At 28.1% G+C, this 17,346-nt stretch overlaps 1 protein-coding gene across 2 annotated transcripts; it reads left to right on the top strand.

The window, feature by feature from the left end:
- The first annotated feature begins 8,602 nt into the window (after positions 1–8,602).
- Positions 8,603–12,555, top strand: LOC114395581 (homeobox-leucine zipper protein HAT3-like). 2 transcript variants are annotated; one of them, XM_028357404.1, is made up of 4 exons: positions 8,603–9,023; positions 9,801–10,090; positions 10,493–10,572; positions 12,061–12,555. In XM_028357404.1, exons 1-4 carry the CDS (start codon positions 8,855–8,857, stop codon positions 12,392–12,394), a joined length of 873 nt encoding a protein of 290 aa, XP_028213205.1. In that variant the 5' UTR covers positions 8,603–8,854; the 3' UTR covers positions 12,395–12,555. The 2 variants fall into 2 exon arrangements, with proteins under 2 accessions (XP_028213205.1, XP_028213206.1); XM_028357405.1 differs by having other exon boundaries at positions 8,606–9,023; positions 9,804–10,090.
- Positions 12,556–17,346: the final 4,791 nt, after the last annotated feature.

The following is a 17,346-nucleotide window of genomic DNA, read 5'->3' as shown; positions in this document are numbered from 1 at the left end:
AAGTTTTATATATATATATATATATATATATATATATATATATATATAATATCCTTTCTTTTCTTAAGAGGACCATATCTTTGTGTTGAAAAAGTAAAAGAAAATCCAAATCATATATTAATATTATGCCTTTTCAGCTAGATTAAATTTTTATATCTGCGTAATGTATGAAATGGTTAAAAGATAATTTATTTGTAAACTTGAAATATATTTTTATTTATTAATTGAAAATAAAGTGATATTATACCAAAAAATTAATATATATATATATATATATATATAATATGAATTTTTATACATTTATAAATATTTAATTTTATACTCAGTATTCATCTATATTTTAAAAATAAGATGTTACAAATGGAATTTTTTGGTAAATTGGTTTTCAATTATGTAAAATTTTGTATATTTAATATGCTTAATGAAAATATAATTATATAAGACCTATTAGAGTATCTCATTGGGAGTTATTTATGGCAGTTTTAATTTAAGATTTAATTTTTATGTAATTTTAGAATCAGAGTAATTGACGTGATAGTTCTTAAATAAAAATTGCTGTGTATATAAGAAACAATTCTTAATAATTATCAAGAATTGTGTGACTATTTTAAAACATATTTTTTGTTCTTAAAAATTGCACCATTAAAAAAGAAGAAAAAAATATTGAAATTCTACTCTTGAAAATGCTCGTATATTAATGAAATATCGCATTTGTTAAAAAAATGGAATAAATATTGTTTTTCATAAAGAGGTGAATCTCCACGGGTAGAAAAATAATTTAAAAAACCATTTAATTGATATTTTCAAACGCATCAACTGTAAGAAAAGCATACGAGAATGAAATATCAACGAAAAAGGCAAATAATGTCTGTTCAGATCTCAGCAATAGCAACTTATATCTGCTAGTATAAGATCCTGAATTGCTGATAAAAAAAAAATCTATTCATAAAAAACCTCAAATAGCAAATATATATTTGTTGTACAAAGATTGTCTGAAATTCACCAGATCATGGTATGATATATATGCTCATTTCAAAACCAATGATTATTGGCATTCCACTAAATAATGAATAATGTGTAAGACACAAAAACAGGATAGAGTAAGAGTCATACCATTTGTTATAAAAAAAAATGTTAAACTTAAAATTATAAGTGAAAATTTCAATTTAATTATTTAATCAATAAAATTTTAACAATTAATTGCTATTTTGAACTTCTACTCTTATAAATGATATGATATTTTGTTGCTTCTTTAAACAAGTTTTCATAATCCTATATAAATCATACACTACAGAGAAATCAAGAATAATATTTTTCCTTTCTCATTTATATCTTCAAAACGAAAACCATCATGTGGACCTATAAATTATCTTGCTTGACTATCAATAATATGATTCAATATGTGCATTTAAATTCTAGCTTAAGAGAAAATTTTCTTCTGATAGAATAATTTGATTGAGCACAACTGATTAATGTGTTAAAGTTAAGTTTGAATCATTCAAATAATTTTTGAATTTAATCATTAGTGGAAATAATTTTTAATCAAATTTTATTTACTTTTCGTCCGAACTTCAAATTAATCAGAGTCATTTTTCCCTGATGAACCAAATGGTTAAGACAAGAAATATAAAAAAAAAACTTCTTATAGAATGTCTTGAATCAACTCCTCTAAATCTTCCCAAAGCTTTTTGCTAAAAAAAATAATGGGATAAAATACTGGCAAAATACTCACCAATGGACCGTGAGCACAAACCATGCAAATGAACTTAGTACTACGTTCAACTCAAAATCTTAAGACATATTAGGTTTGCGGGTCCTTATTACTTATATGTTACTTAACTTGTCCATTCTTCCTAATGTTGGACTTCAATATTCGAGGGGCAGACTACGGTGGAGAAGTAAATTTTTGTGTGTATGGTGCACAAAAAATAAAGGCCTTTAGATTGATCTCATTTCATGGTATTATGGGACACCTTCCACATCTTACCACCACCTCTCTTTTCCCCAACCACACCTTACCATGGTTTCATTTTCTTTCTCGCCGACCTTTCTCCCTTCACAGTCTCCAACCATCCCTCCCTATTTGACACCCCCCCCCCCATTGTCACCATTGTTTTTAATCTTAGAACCAGTGATGGTGGTAGCTACGCCGGTGGTGGAGAATCGACAATGTTTTGATGGCGACGATGTTTGTTGATTTATAGATATGGGCTTGAATCATTGGTTGGCGATGCATGGGGTTCAACGGTAACGCGTCAACAAGGAAAAGGGTGATGGTGAAGCTAGTTTGCTTGGGCGAGATTGCTCCCCATCGAAACCCATCACAAAAGCAATGAATCTGCCACATCTACGGTGCTCTACGCCAACAAACTCCAAACACCACCACAAAACCCAAACCCAAGGCGCCACCACGAAAGCCAAACATGATGCACCATCACAAAATCATTGTTCAATGAGATCATTTAGAGACTTTGTCGCCAATAGACATGAAGTGGTGATGACACAAGGATAATTTACGCAGTGGAGTGAATTGACACAACTCAGATTTGAGAGTTTTATTTTTTTTTCTTAAATCTGGCTTTGATTTTTTTTCTCCCTCTCTCTCTTCATGTTGTATTAGTTTTGAAACTTATATTTTTTGGTTAATATTGGTTGTATAACTTCCGTTTTTATGGTAAATACTGATTTAATATTGGTTTTATTGATCTCAATTGTTGGTTGTTGTTGATTTGTTGTTTTGGTGAGTTGAGAGATGTTACTATGTTGTGTTACCCCTTTTTTTGGACGGAAGGGGAAGAAGGATGGTGGCGGCAGAGAGGAAAAAAAGAAACGTAAAGAAGAGAGTTGGTGGTAAAGTGTGGAGGATGCATCATACTACCATGAACTTAGAACAAAGACCTTTATTTTTGTACATCATACACAAGGATATTTACTTCGTCATCATAGCTTGTGCCAATATTTGAATATATTTACTAAATATATTCGGACTTCATAAAAAAATTCACAATTATACTTCAACAATTTCCTCCCAAGTGAGTCTATTCCACCTGGTTGCTCTCCCTTAAGCGAAATCATTTTTCGTTGACAAGTATTTAATGGGCCCTAAAGCTTAGCATTGACCACCAATATGCTCTAAATATTTGCATTCTCATTATGTCCAAAGCTTACCCATGACTTACATACTTGCATCATTGTTGATTCACTACCACTTTTACAGAACGCAAGAATGGTCTAAATATTAAACGATCTTTACCAATTAATCACAAATAAATCATATAAATGAAGTTAACACCACATTAAACTCATGTCTTAAAATATTAAGTTTGTAGATTTTTTTTACTCATATATTATTTAACTTTTTCATTCATATTGGATATATTAGATTTGAGAGTTCTTATTAAAGGATATCTAATATATAACTTTTCTCGTGACTAGAAGTTTAAATCCCAAAGTATATGACTCGACTTTTTCTCCAACCCATTTATGGCACATAAAGTTAATTCTTTTGTTAGTTATTAAGGGATACTAGATAATATGCACCTAAAAGGTTTTAGCTAGCTCCTCTAATTCTTAATAGTGGTGTTAAACGATATTTTATGATATTGCTGGTGAGGTGAAAGTCCTAGGGGGCAGTGGCGGAGTTTGAAACAAAAGTTTGGAGGGACCAAATTAATTTAGACTATATAATGTATAAATTAGACGTATTCATTTTGATAAGATAATCTTTTACAAGTGATTATAAGCATTTAATGATATTATTCGAATATTAAAATATTTTATCTAGTTTATTAATAACACTCTTTAGAGCTTTTTTTTACTACTTTATATATATATATATATATATATATATATATATATATATATATTATTGTTTACCACTAAATAAAGTTTTAGAAAATTATCTTTAAGTTATTTTTATGAAAATATCTATAAGTCACAATAAGTTTTTTCTTTATACAAAACAAAATTTGTACAATAATTACAAAATATTAAGTTTTTTTTTATCAAATTCTCAGTGAATTTAAACACAATCATATTCTTGCCAGAATCATACGAAATTTTGTAGAATAAAATTACAAGAAAATCGAAAAATTCATAAAACAATTTGCATGAAAAAACCACGAGAAAAATATGTAGGTTTAAGGTAGTTATATTATATGAACTTTCTTATATAGAATAAACATATAAAAGTAAAAGAAAATTGAGTTTGAATAATGCAACAAATAGTTTTATATTTTGAAAAGATAATTAATATTAATTAAATAGTTAATAATGTATGAAAAGTATTAGTATTGTTTTACTTTTAAAGTAAAAACACACTCGGTACTAGCTTCTATTATAGTTAATTGAGTGGGATTTATTTTAATGGTCATTTACATTGAGTGTGTCTATATTAATTAGATAGTATTGTTAATGCAGTCGCTTTACTTTTGTAGCTTCAATCAACCAGCATATATTACTAAAAGAAACTAGGCATTTTATAATAAAAAATAATAACCAATCCTGATTACGAAAATCAAAATTTTAAGTTTCGTTCCTTTTACACAAAAAAGAAAACAAAATACCAAACACTACAAAATTTTGAGAATATGCTAAACTCTCTGTCTAAAGTTCTCGTATTTTCACTCAATGCCTATAATATATACCTTAAAAAGTTTGGAGGCCATGGTTCTCCTATGTTCTCAAAAAATTTCACCATTGATGAGGGGATGGAACTTTAAATTAAGGACTAAAACTAAACTTTAAATTTTTAGAAACTAAATTAATTTAATTTTTTAGGAACGAAAGTGAAACTTAGATTTTATAGAAGTTAAAATCATATTTTGAAAGTTTTTTAGGTGAAAAAAACACTTGCAAATATAACATCACCCAAAATATCCATTTGTAGACTGTTAATACGTACTATATTAGTCATGTCACGTCACAATGTCTTATTAAGTTCATAGAGGTAGACACTTGCATAAAAAAAAAACTCATTTTGTACTTTGAAAATGTAAAATAAGAAAGAAAGAATATGCGTGGGTCTTTTATAGCATTGAATTAATTTTTTTATTCTGTTTGAAGTAAAATCATACCATATTTTCAAAACTCGAAGTTATTTATGTTACATAGTATAATAGCTTAATATAAAAAATAATTATTATATTTTTCTGACCCTAGAATTATGTTTTTTCTTCTTCAAACAATCAATTTGATTAATGCAATCTCTTGCATGTTACGTTATTAATCAATCAAATCGTTATCACCGACCTTATTTATGAAATATAATTTCTATTGACCTTAATCAAACAATTAAAACGGTGCTTTCCTTTACTAGTCATAGGTATAATTTGCCCCCTGTTCTCCGTTAATGATTAAAGTTTTAACTCGATTGAGCGTTGGTTTTGAAATTTTGACCTAGTATAGTTACGTTAAAGCTTCAACCTATCGAAAAACTGAAAGTTACTACTATGGGATAATTATAATTTACAAACAGCTAGCATTGAATTGTGAACAATGTCAATTGACCACTACTTTTAACCGGGTGGACATGTTTTTATTTTCAACAACGTTGAAAAAGGAGTTAGAGGAATCATTACTTTTTTTTTGTAATGGTATTGACATGAATTGTGAAACATTAATGGTTTGAATTTTAGATGCAGAAGCAACGAATCCATAAATTTTGGTTAGTGGAAGTAAGAAATAATTGTTAATATTTTATAAAAAGTAAAATATTACGAGGAATTATAAAATATATAATATTATGATAAAAAATCTAGAGTATTTAAACTTCTATATAAAAAATTATTCTTTATTTATTTTCATATATTGAAAATGTTTTATGATTTTTTCATTGTCAATACTAATTTAATGTGTGAAATGTAATGCATTTCATTAAAATAATCATCATTAAAATATTATTAATCCTGATTTTTTTACATCAAGAACACACTAAAAGAAAAACGATCCTAAAATAATTATATCATGAAAGTTTTGAAAAGTAATTTGAATTTTTTATTATTTTTGTCTCAACAAATTTTTTTCGATTTCTTTCTTTTTTTTATTTCTTGAGCAATTCACTAATGTTAAAAGAGATGATTTATTTGTGATTCTAGAAAAATTAATTATTATATGTAATTTGAAATTGTATCGTTTGAAATTTGTATAACCAATTTTTTTCCTCTTATGTTTATTATCTTTATACAATCTAATATATTATTATACTAATATCTTTTCAAAAAAAAATATAACAATTTAATATATTAAAATAATTTAATTTATTTTTTCTTTTACGAAAAGATATATTTAAATAATCTTTATCTATATAATTTTTGAATTGTTTTTGAGATAATACATGAAACAATATATTTTATATAGTATGTGGTGTTTTTTTATTACTCTAACAATAATAAGAATTTGACTAAATGATTTGAACTCAAACATATCATTTTTATATTTAATGTCTTATATTTGTTTAAACTTTGTGTTAAAAAATCTAATGGTGCAATATATAATTTTTTATGGGAGTAATTTTTTTTACATACATTAATAAATAAATAAAAACCTGATGGGACCCACGCTAGATAAGATGCATCCGCCATTGTTGAGAAGTTGGGGCAGATGAAAGAAAAATCTAGTCATTAATTATTTTTTGGAGTATTCTGATATGAATTGTGAAACATTTAATAGTTTGAATTTTGGATATGAGGCCCAATTATTTAAATCCATTAAAAAAAATACAAGGTAGAGAATAAATGTACTTTCAATAAGAATTTTGAACAAAAGTTTCTTAAAAGAATTTTCAAAAAATAATTATTTATTCTCTCCATTTCAAGTTATATGACGTTTGTAATTTTAATATAGGTATTATAGTATGTAATTAATTTATTGAATTTTTAAAAAAATATTAAGTAATTTTTTAATATATTCTTTATTTTTGAATATATACTTTTTTATACAATACTCTCACTCATTAAGAATAATTTTAAAAAAATATTTAATATAAAATTTTTTAAACAATATATAATTAGAATGATTTTTTTTTCTCACACACGCCATATATGTATGACCTGAAAGTCTGAAACGGTATGAGTAATATTATATATGTTTAAATTGTATTTGATATGATTCTCAATTAAAAATTATAATTTTACGCAAAAATAAAAAAAAAATTATAACTTAGGATTAATAATATAAAAATCTTTACATTACATATTACTAGTACTTTCTTTGTTTGTTTTATACTAACATTGAAACTTGCAAGTTCCAAGGCATAGAAGAGAAAATTATTCTTGTGCCCATGGAAAATCAACCGAAGTGAATGAAAATCACGCGCCGCCGCGACTGGTGGGGTTCAACTCTTCCTTCCTGTAACTGTTATGCCTCGTTATTTGGGGCTAGCATCCTTGTCCAACGGGGCCCACACACCTTCACAAAATCCGCTATGCGACCCATCTTTTGCATCATGTCACAACTCTCACTGTGTCTTTACTACCTTATATTAAAATTTTCATAAATATTTAATATCATTCATATAATAAAAGAAATAAATTAACACTTTAATCTTTAAATGGATGATAATTTAATTTATAAAAGAACAGGAATTATAAATTAACACTTTAATTGAATTCTTAAATGTGTAACAATTGTGACAGTTATGTTTTATTATTAATTTTGTAGGATCATTTGAATAACTTATAGTTTAATTCTTAAATGTTTAAAGTTTATGTTCCAATTAAATATAAAAATTATAATTTTCATACTTTTGACATATTTAAAATTTAAATCGAAAAATATTATTTTTTTAAGAGACAATTGGTAAGAGGATTTTTTTTATACCCGTGAAACATATTCTTAGAAACATCAATTATTAAGAGTTATGATTATTGAAAATGAGTAAAATAGTTAATTTTAATATATGTAAAATATATAATTAAAACTTTCTCAGCACTGAAAAAAGTAGGATTTTTATTTCTTGGATGTTTTTGCTGGAAAATGAACTAAAATTAATTTTTAAGAATCATAATTCTTGAAAATATTTTTTTAAATTAATTACATATAAAACATGATAAATATAATTTTTTTACTTTAAAGATTTTTAGAAAAATAAAAACTTTATATGTCTACCAAACGGCTCCTAAGAGACTAATTTGACAATAATTTACATATTCTCAAAATAAAATGATTATTCATCAATAAAAATAAATAAATAATTTCAACACTTTTTTATTCAAAATGCACCTTAATTTTAAACATAATATATTTATTATCATAGCTCAAACGTGCATTCACTCCACAACACTCATCACCTCCATGATGAGGCGATGATGATGATGATTCTTCCAAGCACATCACGTGAAACAGACAAATCCACCCCCTCAAAGCCCTTCCTCTTTCTGGTCAACATTCTTACTGAAAAAGCAGCTGTTTTTCCTCAACAGAACTAGTTAAAGCTAATTAAGCTCTTGCTTAATCAGTTACCACCACCACACTAATCCTAATCCTCAACACTAACCATAACCACCCACATTGGTTAAAACGAACCATGGTTAAAATATAACCTGACTTAGACTTGAAGAATCCAAAAACATATTAAAATGCCTAGGATAGCCATTTAAGTCATGATTGAGCCAATTTGTCACTCTGACCCAGGTCATAATTAACTCTGCACCATCCATTCACTATATTTTGCTGTGTCTATATATATTTATAGTTCCATCAATCAGTTTCCCCTGCACTGCAAAAAAAAGTGAAAGGCTGTTACACACTGCCACCAAAGACCAACCCTTTTTTCCTCCATTTTGCTTGCCCCAAATCAGAGTTTTTTTTCCCCAAACACACACTCACAATTGGTGGTTGAGTGCTTCTTCTCAAAATGGGTGAGAAAGATGATGAGTTTGGGTTGAGTTTGAGTTTGAGTTTGGGGGGAGTGAATCAACAACAACAACCCCCTTCTTTGAATCATATGCACCAGCCTCAACAACAACAACCTGTTCCCATGAATCACAATAAGACTCTCTTTGGTGATTTGTTTCAGTTACCAGGTACGAGGTTTTTGTTGTTCCTTAAACTTTTTTTCCTAAGATTTTTGTTTCTAGATTCCCCAAATCTTTTTGTTGGTATTTTTTCACCAAATTTTTGTTGGTATAGTATTTTCTCACCAACAATTTTCCTTAGTTTATCTCTTCAATCACCCCTTTTCTTTTTGCTAGAAACAAAAAACAAATAAAACATTTGTTTCTCTAACTTTTGGAAACTCGAACCTTCGTTGGTTAATCTAATATCTAACTCATGCAATCTACCCAACTCAGATCCAGGTTCTACCCTTTGCACAAGATTTTAGAAAAACGCTCACCGACTATTTTTTGTTTGCAATTAATGACATTTTTTTTAATATTTGCTACTAAAATGTTGTGTTTGCATCAGTCATTTTTTCTCGCATTTATATGTAATTCATTACAATAAGAAGGATGAAGAACATATTGTAATGGCAACTGCAATATAAAACCTCACCTTTTCATCTCTTTCTCTGTTCCCCCCCCCCCCCCTATTAAACATATTTAATCAGTTATACCCAATTAAAAATTACATAAGTTTATCATTTTTAGTTTATTATTCTCAGAGATTTTTTTTTAAAGAATGCAATATTCATGAACTGTTAAATAATTTCTCAGTTATACACGCATTTTTCTTAATTTCTGTTTTCTAAATTCGAAGTATCCAAGTGTTTGTACAGAAATACCCTTGGCTATGCTCTTTAACTACAAAACCTGCCATTCCCTGAATAAACCATTGTGAAACTCACATGCAACTGCATGTAGCAGATCGGAGCTCCGATATGGTACGAGGAATCGACGTTAATTCGGCGGCGGAGTACGATGGCGTTTCCTCGCCGAACAGCGCCGTCTCGAGCGTGAGCGGCGGCGGCAAGCAGAGCGAGAGGGACGACGATAATGCCGCCGCCGTGGCTGGTGAGAGGACCTCGTGCTCGCGAGGGAGCGACGACGATGACGGTGGTGGCAGCGACGCCGCGAGGAAGAAGCTGAGGCTGACGAAAGAACAGTCCATGGTGTTGGAAGAAACGTTCAAGGAGCACAACACCCTGAATCCGGTAAGTTAGTGGCATTTCCGTAAATTCCTAGCAAGTGTAAGGATATTTTTGGTATTATGATTATTATCAAAGACACCCTTTCTGCCACTGTTTATCTAAAAATAAAATAAAACAAAATAAAATAAAAAGGGAGAAAAAAAAAGAGATTTAATAGAAAATGACAGTAAAGAGTTATTTTGAAATTAGGCTTTATATGTTCATATGGAGACAGTGGAGTGGTTTCTTATATGCTATTAAACAAATAGTGACATAGTTTGTGATATTAATCTAGTTAATTCAAGAGTAAAATAGTCTAAAAAATTGAAGGCAAAAAGTGAGTATCACTATTATAATTTTTTTTAATAGATTATAAATATATAAATTATGAGTTATGAATTATTATTATTTTGTATTCTATTTTAGAAACGGAAGCAAGCGTTGGCAGAGGAGTTGAATCTGAAGCCCAGACAAGTAGAGGTGTGGTTTCAGAACAGAAGAGCAAGGTGTGGTTTGGAATAATTAATATTTAAATTAAATTATTTGTTGACTTTATATTCCTTTTTATTTGAAAATGATTTTTTTAGTCTTATAGTTTACATTTTAATTCTCTTTTAGTTTTTATAATTTTAAAAGTGATTTTTTAATCCTTATAATTTGTATTTTAATTCTCTTTTAGTCCTTATAATTTAAAAGTAATTTTTTTAGTCCCTATACTTTATATTTTAATTTCATTTTAATCCTTACTGTCAAAATATAAATAATATTATCAATTACAATTAATTACAAAAATATTAATAAGTAATTCGTAACTAATTTATAGTAAGATAATTTATAATAAAAAAATAAGTGATAATTTATAACTAATTATTTTTATATATTTTTTTATAATAAAGAGTAAAAGATAATTAAAATACAAATTATAGGACTAAAAATATCACATATAAATTATAGGGACTAAAAGAGAATTAAAATATAAATGATAAAGACTAAAAAGAATACTTTTAAACTACACGGACTTAAAGAGAATTAAAATATAAATTATATGAAAAAAAAAAATACTTTTAAACTATAGGGATTAGAAAGATAAAAATCATGAAACTAGGAACCAAATAAATAATTTAACTTTTTCTTAATTGCAAGCGTTTAAGTTTGAATGAGGGGTTGAAGTTACCTATCTCCCTTCAGTTTTTGTTGTTAGTTTTTTTTTTTTTTGTAAGCATTAGTTTATTTTTATTGAAGGGACAAAGTATAGATAATATGAATTCTTGACTGAAATGTACATGCGGTATGGTTTTGTTGTTCCTCGTCAATGTTAATTATTATTGTAACATTTAAATGCAATCAAAGCAACTTTAGCATAACGTCAAAATAAATAATGGGTTTGACTTCCCCTTCTTTTAAGTTTGAATGAGGGGTTGAAGTTACCTATCTCCCTTCAGTTTTTTTGTCGTTAGTTTTTTTTTTTTTTTGTGTGTAAGCATTAGTTTATTTTTATTGAAGGGACATAGTATGGATAATATGAATTCTTGACCGAAATGTACATGTGGTATGGTTTTGTTGTTCCTCGTCAATGTTAATTATTATTGTAACATTTAAATGCAGTCAAAGCAACTTTAGCATAACGTCAAAATGAATAATGGGTTTGACTTCCCCTCCTTTGACAGTGATCAATGACACAATTATGTTGACATAAATCTAAATTTATCAATAATCATGTGACAAAAAATAAATAATAAAAACAATGGGAGGTCAAATACTACGAATGGCCACACAAATATAGTCTAGTAGTGACGAATTTGGAGATAGATGTTTGATATTTGGATGTTGCATTTATTCATTTTTTTCAGTAGATGTGGCAAATGGTACATTGGTTGTTGATGCGTGTTTCTGTTGTTACTTTGGGCTATTCATGTTGTTGTAAGTTTGGTTATTATTTCATGGATGGGAATAATATGAACTCTAATCTAACGATTTTAGTTCAATTAACGCAGGACTAAGCTGAAGCAAACTGAAGTGGATTGTGAATACTTAAAGAAATGCTGTGAGAATTTAACTGAAGAGAATAGAAGGTTGCACAAGGAGGTTCAAGAGCTTAGGGCATTGAAATTATCCCCACAAATGTACATGCATATGAACCCTCCCACCACTCTTACAATGTGCCCTTCTTGTGAGCGTACTCACTCCTCTGCATCCTCCTCCCCTGCTACCATCCACTCAACAGTGGCGGCGGCCACCTCTAGCAATTGCAAACTGCTTGGTGCAAACATCCGGCGGCCGGTGCCCGTCAACACTTGGCCATTTGAAGGCCCAATTCCTCGGCCATAATTGGTTGAGGGCAATGTGATATTTATAATGATGTCTAGACATTTTTAGTTACTAGACATGTATGCATGAAAAGAAAAAAACAAATTACAACGGAACACTAATTTGTGGTTTTTGTTTGGAATCAAGGATATGAGTTTGGATTTGGTTAACTCTTCAATGAAGGGTTGTTCTATTTTGTGTATGCTATAAGTTCTAGCTAGTCAACTTCAAGATTTGTGTAGGGTAGATATGTTACCGGTAGGGTAAGGTTTCAAATGCCGAATAGTACAAGCATTTATTGGTTTAGACTTTAAAATGAAGAGAAAGAGGATCCGAATCTGTGATGTTCTCGTCAAATTGGGATACCACTTCCTAGGGAAAAAAAGGTTGGGTGGTGGGTAGAGGGTTTAACATGAAGGAATGATTGTGATTTCTCAATTGGAGATTTTTGTCTAACTTTGCGTATATGTCCTAATACTACAAATGTAAACAAATAAATAAATAAAACACAACAATTTTTCCTTCAGGTTCCACAGAGTAGCTATTTGGCCTAATTAGAAAATAATTTAATTTTCCTTTCTAATTGAGGGATTTTCATGAAGGAGTTATGAATTTATCAATTACTAATTGTTTTGTCTATTTTTGCCAACGTACTAACTGGGATTTAACGTTGTTTTGTTCATCTTTCGCTCTTTTTAATGATATTCTAGAAGTAGTTTTTAATAGTTGTTCCATTCAAAATTAAACAATTAATTTTTTTAGTAATTTCTAGAGAAATTAAACTCACCTTCCTAAGAAAGATATACGTTCGTTCAAAATATTTGACCATTTATACCAGCGTAGGTTGGCTACAAAATAGTTTATTTGCTGAGAGAATGCAAAGAAGGATGTGGCTACGCACTGACAAAAACGGTTATATCACGTGATTTCGAAAGTTTAAAGTTTTAAGGAGGCACAAAAAAGCACAATAAAAAATAAATTGTGCCATGCATATTTTACACATTGATGCATTGCTAGCTAGTGGTGTTGGTCAAGGGTTTACTGTAGTTGTCTTGATGAGCTAAAAAAAAGGATCTAAGATGTTGGCAGTTGCCACAAACCATAAGAGAAATGTATTTATAATAGATGATATGATAAAAAAAAATTGAGAAATGCCAATAGTATTTTTTCTAAAACACTATAGTATTATTCAATGATTGATGTTTAAGTTTGTTTTATACAAATTAAGAAAAATAAGTATTCCAAGAAAATAGTATTTATTAGGGAACAATTTTACAAAAATATCCTTATTTTTTTTCTTAATTTTAATAAATATATTATTAAGTCTTTCAAGACAATAATATTTATCAAAAGGCAAAATTGAAATATATGTTTGAAAAGTGAGAACATCAATAAATTTAAATTTTTTTCAAAGGTTAAAATCATGGTTATAATTATCTTAGGACGAGGAAGTTTTGTTAAAATCTGTTGAAATTTCTTTTAAAGAAAAAAGTAAGAGATATACTCAATGAATAAGTGATGGGAGTCATAAAAATTATAATTTTTAACAGATTTAAGCTAATAATAGAATGTCTTTATAATAACATGCAAGAGAATGTATTGCTAACATTTTTAAAGAGATAAATAAAAACAAATACTCCCTCTATCTCAAAATAAGTGTTGTATTTAATTTTTTAGTGCAACATAAATTGTTCTTTTTCACCAATATCTTAATAAATATCATTTTAGTTTTTAAATCTAATAATAATACTGCTACTTTTATTTATTTAATAAGATTGATTTTGTAAAATTATTATTCTCTTTTATTTATTTATTAACTTTTTTTTTATTTGTATAAAATAATTTAACTTTTTTTTATTTGTATAAAATAATTTATGACGATACTTACTTAAAGATGGAGGGAGTAATAGATACTCCACTTAAACTAGGAGTATTAAAGAAGTGTTGGTAGATAAATGGTAACTACTTATCACCACTTAAACTATGTTTGATTTAGAAAAAGAAAATCAAAGGAAATAAAGGGAAAAAAAAGAAAAAGTAAAATGATTTTTTTAGATTATTTGATAAAAGAGAAAATGAAAAAAAAACATATTAAATTTATACATGGGATCTAGTTGCAGATCAATTTCTTTTTCATTGTTGACAATCACCAAATGAGGGAAGGATTGCATATTTTTCAATTTTCGTTCCCTTCTCCATCAAATCTTTCATTTTTTGCTCAAACAAATTGTTAAAGAGAAATTTGGGAATCTTTGTTCATGATGAAAAAATGATATGATGTCATCGACTTGTACAATGTTATAAAGTTACTTTTTCTGCTAATTAATGTGCAACATTAGTCTCTTTTAATACGAGGAATATTTTTTTACATCTTGTTTGGTTAAGAAAAAAACGAAAAAGAAATGATACTTATGTAAAAACACTTCTAAATTTTGGTCCATATGATATATAGATTACAAAACTTACATGGGATCCAACTGTACTCCATTTTGTTTTTGTTGTCAGCAATCATCAAACGAGGAAAGAATTACAAATTTTCCAATTTCCGTTCACTCCTCTATCAAATCTTTCGCTTTCTACTCAAACAAACAAATTGTTAAAGAGAAATCTGTGAATCTTTGTTCATGATGAGAAAGATGATAGGATATTTAGATTTATAAGTTGTTATTTAGTTGTGTTTTCTGTTGATATGCAAGATTAGTCTCTTTTAGTATGTGGAATGTACTTTACATCTTTTGGTTACTGAAAAAAAGGGAAAAGAAGGGGTACTTAAAAAAAAACTCCTCTGTAACGAGGGAAGCTTTACATATTTTTCACTTTTGATTCCCACCTCAATCAAATCTTCTGCTTTCCGCTCAAACAAAGAAATCATTAAAGAGAAATTTATGAATATTTATTCATGATGAAAAAATTGATAAGTTATTGTGGATTTCTATGTGGTTATGTAGTTATTTTTTATGCTTATGTGAGATTAATCTTTTTAAATACATAAAATGTACTTTACATCCTTTTTTGGTGAAAAAAAAAGGAAAAAAATGGGTATTTTTCATCCATATATGGACAAATTACAAAAAAGACATGTGACCGAGATATAAGTCACTTTTTTTTTTTGTCACGAAAAGAGAAAATGATTACATATTTTCAGTTTTCATTCCCTCCTCTATTAATTCTTCCTCTTTTCACTCAAACAAACAAATCATTAAAGAGAAATTTATAAATTTTTGTTCAAGATGAAAAAAATAATAAGATGCCATGAATTTGTAAGTTGTTATATAATTACTTTTCCTGCTATGTGCAAGATTAGTGTCTTTTAATATGCGGCATATACTTTTTTAAAACACGTTACTAATTATTATGAAAAATTATCTAATTATAAAACTTTTATCCCGTTATAAATTAGAATCCATTACTAAGAGATTGAGACTTTCACACTAGCCTCACAATTAGCCAAAAAGTATTTCTCGATCTCAAATCATCTCATATATTATATATATATACTTGTCTTCTCAATTATCTATCATTTTCAATGAACCTTTTTTATCCCTATTTCCAATTTGAGTTTTAATAGTTATTTTAATTATTAATAATTAGAATAACTTTATATTGCAATTTAAATGGTTGGTTGTAAATCTAAAATTATATTTTAGAATTATAATGAATGTATGTTATATAAAAGATATTTATTTATTATAATTTTTAATTATATAAAATATTTCTTCAAAAAAATATATAAAATGTTTCATCCTTTATAATGCATAAATTAAAATACTAGTATAGTTAAAATATAAAAAAAATTATTCTACACTTTATCTTTTAAATTGAACATTACACTTCTAAACAACCCAAAGGGTTTCAATACAACCCAAGTGCAGATATGCACTGATGACATCAAAATTTCATGCTTACACCCTGTCGGTCCAATGTCTAACGACTCACTCGACAGCTCAAATTGATCAACAGATCAGCATAAATCCAAAAGAAAATAGGCAAAGCAAAAAGGAAGGGTAGAGAAATATCTTATAACAGAAATATAAAAAAATAAAAATCACTAGATATAAGTGCACACACATGGCTTATTCACACACGAGGATAACAGTATTCATAAATTAAGACTCTAAGATAGAAGGACATAAATAAAAGCACATGAACAAAATTTTTCTTAATCCTAACAAATAAACCTCTAAACTCTCTTCTTCATTGACTTGATTATAAAAATCCAAACAAATACTTAGAGGCCTGAGCGGCACTAAACAACCATCCTAGAATCAATCAAGGTTACGCAAAAGTTTGCATGTATTCCTTAAAATGATGTAGAATAATAACCACTTCAACAAATTAAGGTAATTAGACTTTTTTTTAAGGCTAAAAATAACTTTAAATTAAAAATTAAAAAATATCTTAAGAAACATAATTAATATTATGTTAAAAAGTGTATGAATCAATTGATGCAAGTTCATTTCACCTTAATAAATACTTTTGGATTTAAGTCATAATAAGAATGATTGACAATTTAGTAACTTCAATCTCTAATAACAAAGTTCCAATTTGTCACCATAAATCTAAATTCTAGCTCTTAATGCATCAAACTAAGATAAACAAAGGCAATAAGTCTTGAGTGTGCCAAGATAACCCATGATTGACAATTTACTCTCGTCAACCCCTACTGTTGAAGCATTTACTGTACATGACAAACAAAACTTGTCCATTTACATAATTTTGTGATCCGTGAGTTCCAAGGCTTAATGTTGAGGCAGTGTTCTCCTTTTCTGAGTTCTTGGATGTGTACATTATCATTTTGTTTGTGACAGTGGTTACCTGTCATGTCTGTTTCGTAAGACATTACTCTCCTCTTACTTACATGTGTATTCCCATCAACTGATTACCTCAAAATCAGTGTTGCTAGATGCAACAACAGTCCTTGACCTAGCTATGTCTGCGGTGGAATTGATGAATGATGACGACTTTGAAAGTGT

The sequence above is a fragment of the Glycine soja genome, chromosome 18 (assembly GCF_004193775.1).
Source record: "Glycine soja cultivar W05 chromosome 18, ASM419377v2, whole genome shotgun sequence".
In the NCBI taxonomy this organism is placed as follows: Eukaryota; Viridiplantae; Streptophyta; class Magnoliopsida; order Fabales; family Fabaceae; genus Glycine; species Glycine soja.
Note: the sequence above shows the minus strand (reverse complement) of the source record. Positions and strands in the feature narration are given on the sequence as shown.

Bases quoted from the DNA above. Each gene is read 5' to 3' on its own strand.
- LOC114395581 (XM_028357404.1), top strand. From the start codon at position 8,855: ATGGGTGAGAAAGATGATGAGTTTGGGTTGAGTTTGAGTTTGAGTTTG. The intron at 9,024-9,800 runs GTACGAGGTTTT...AACTGCATGTAG, and splicing joins TGATTTGTTTCAGTTACCAG to CAGATCGGAGCTCCGATATG. The intron at 10,091-10,492 runs GTAAGTTAGTGG...ATTCTATTTTAG, and splicing joins AGCACAACACCCTGAATCCG to AAACGGAAGCAAGCGTTGGC.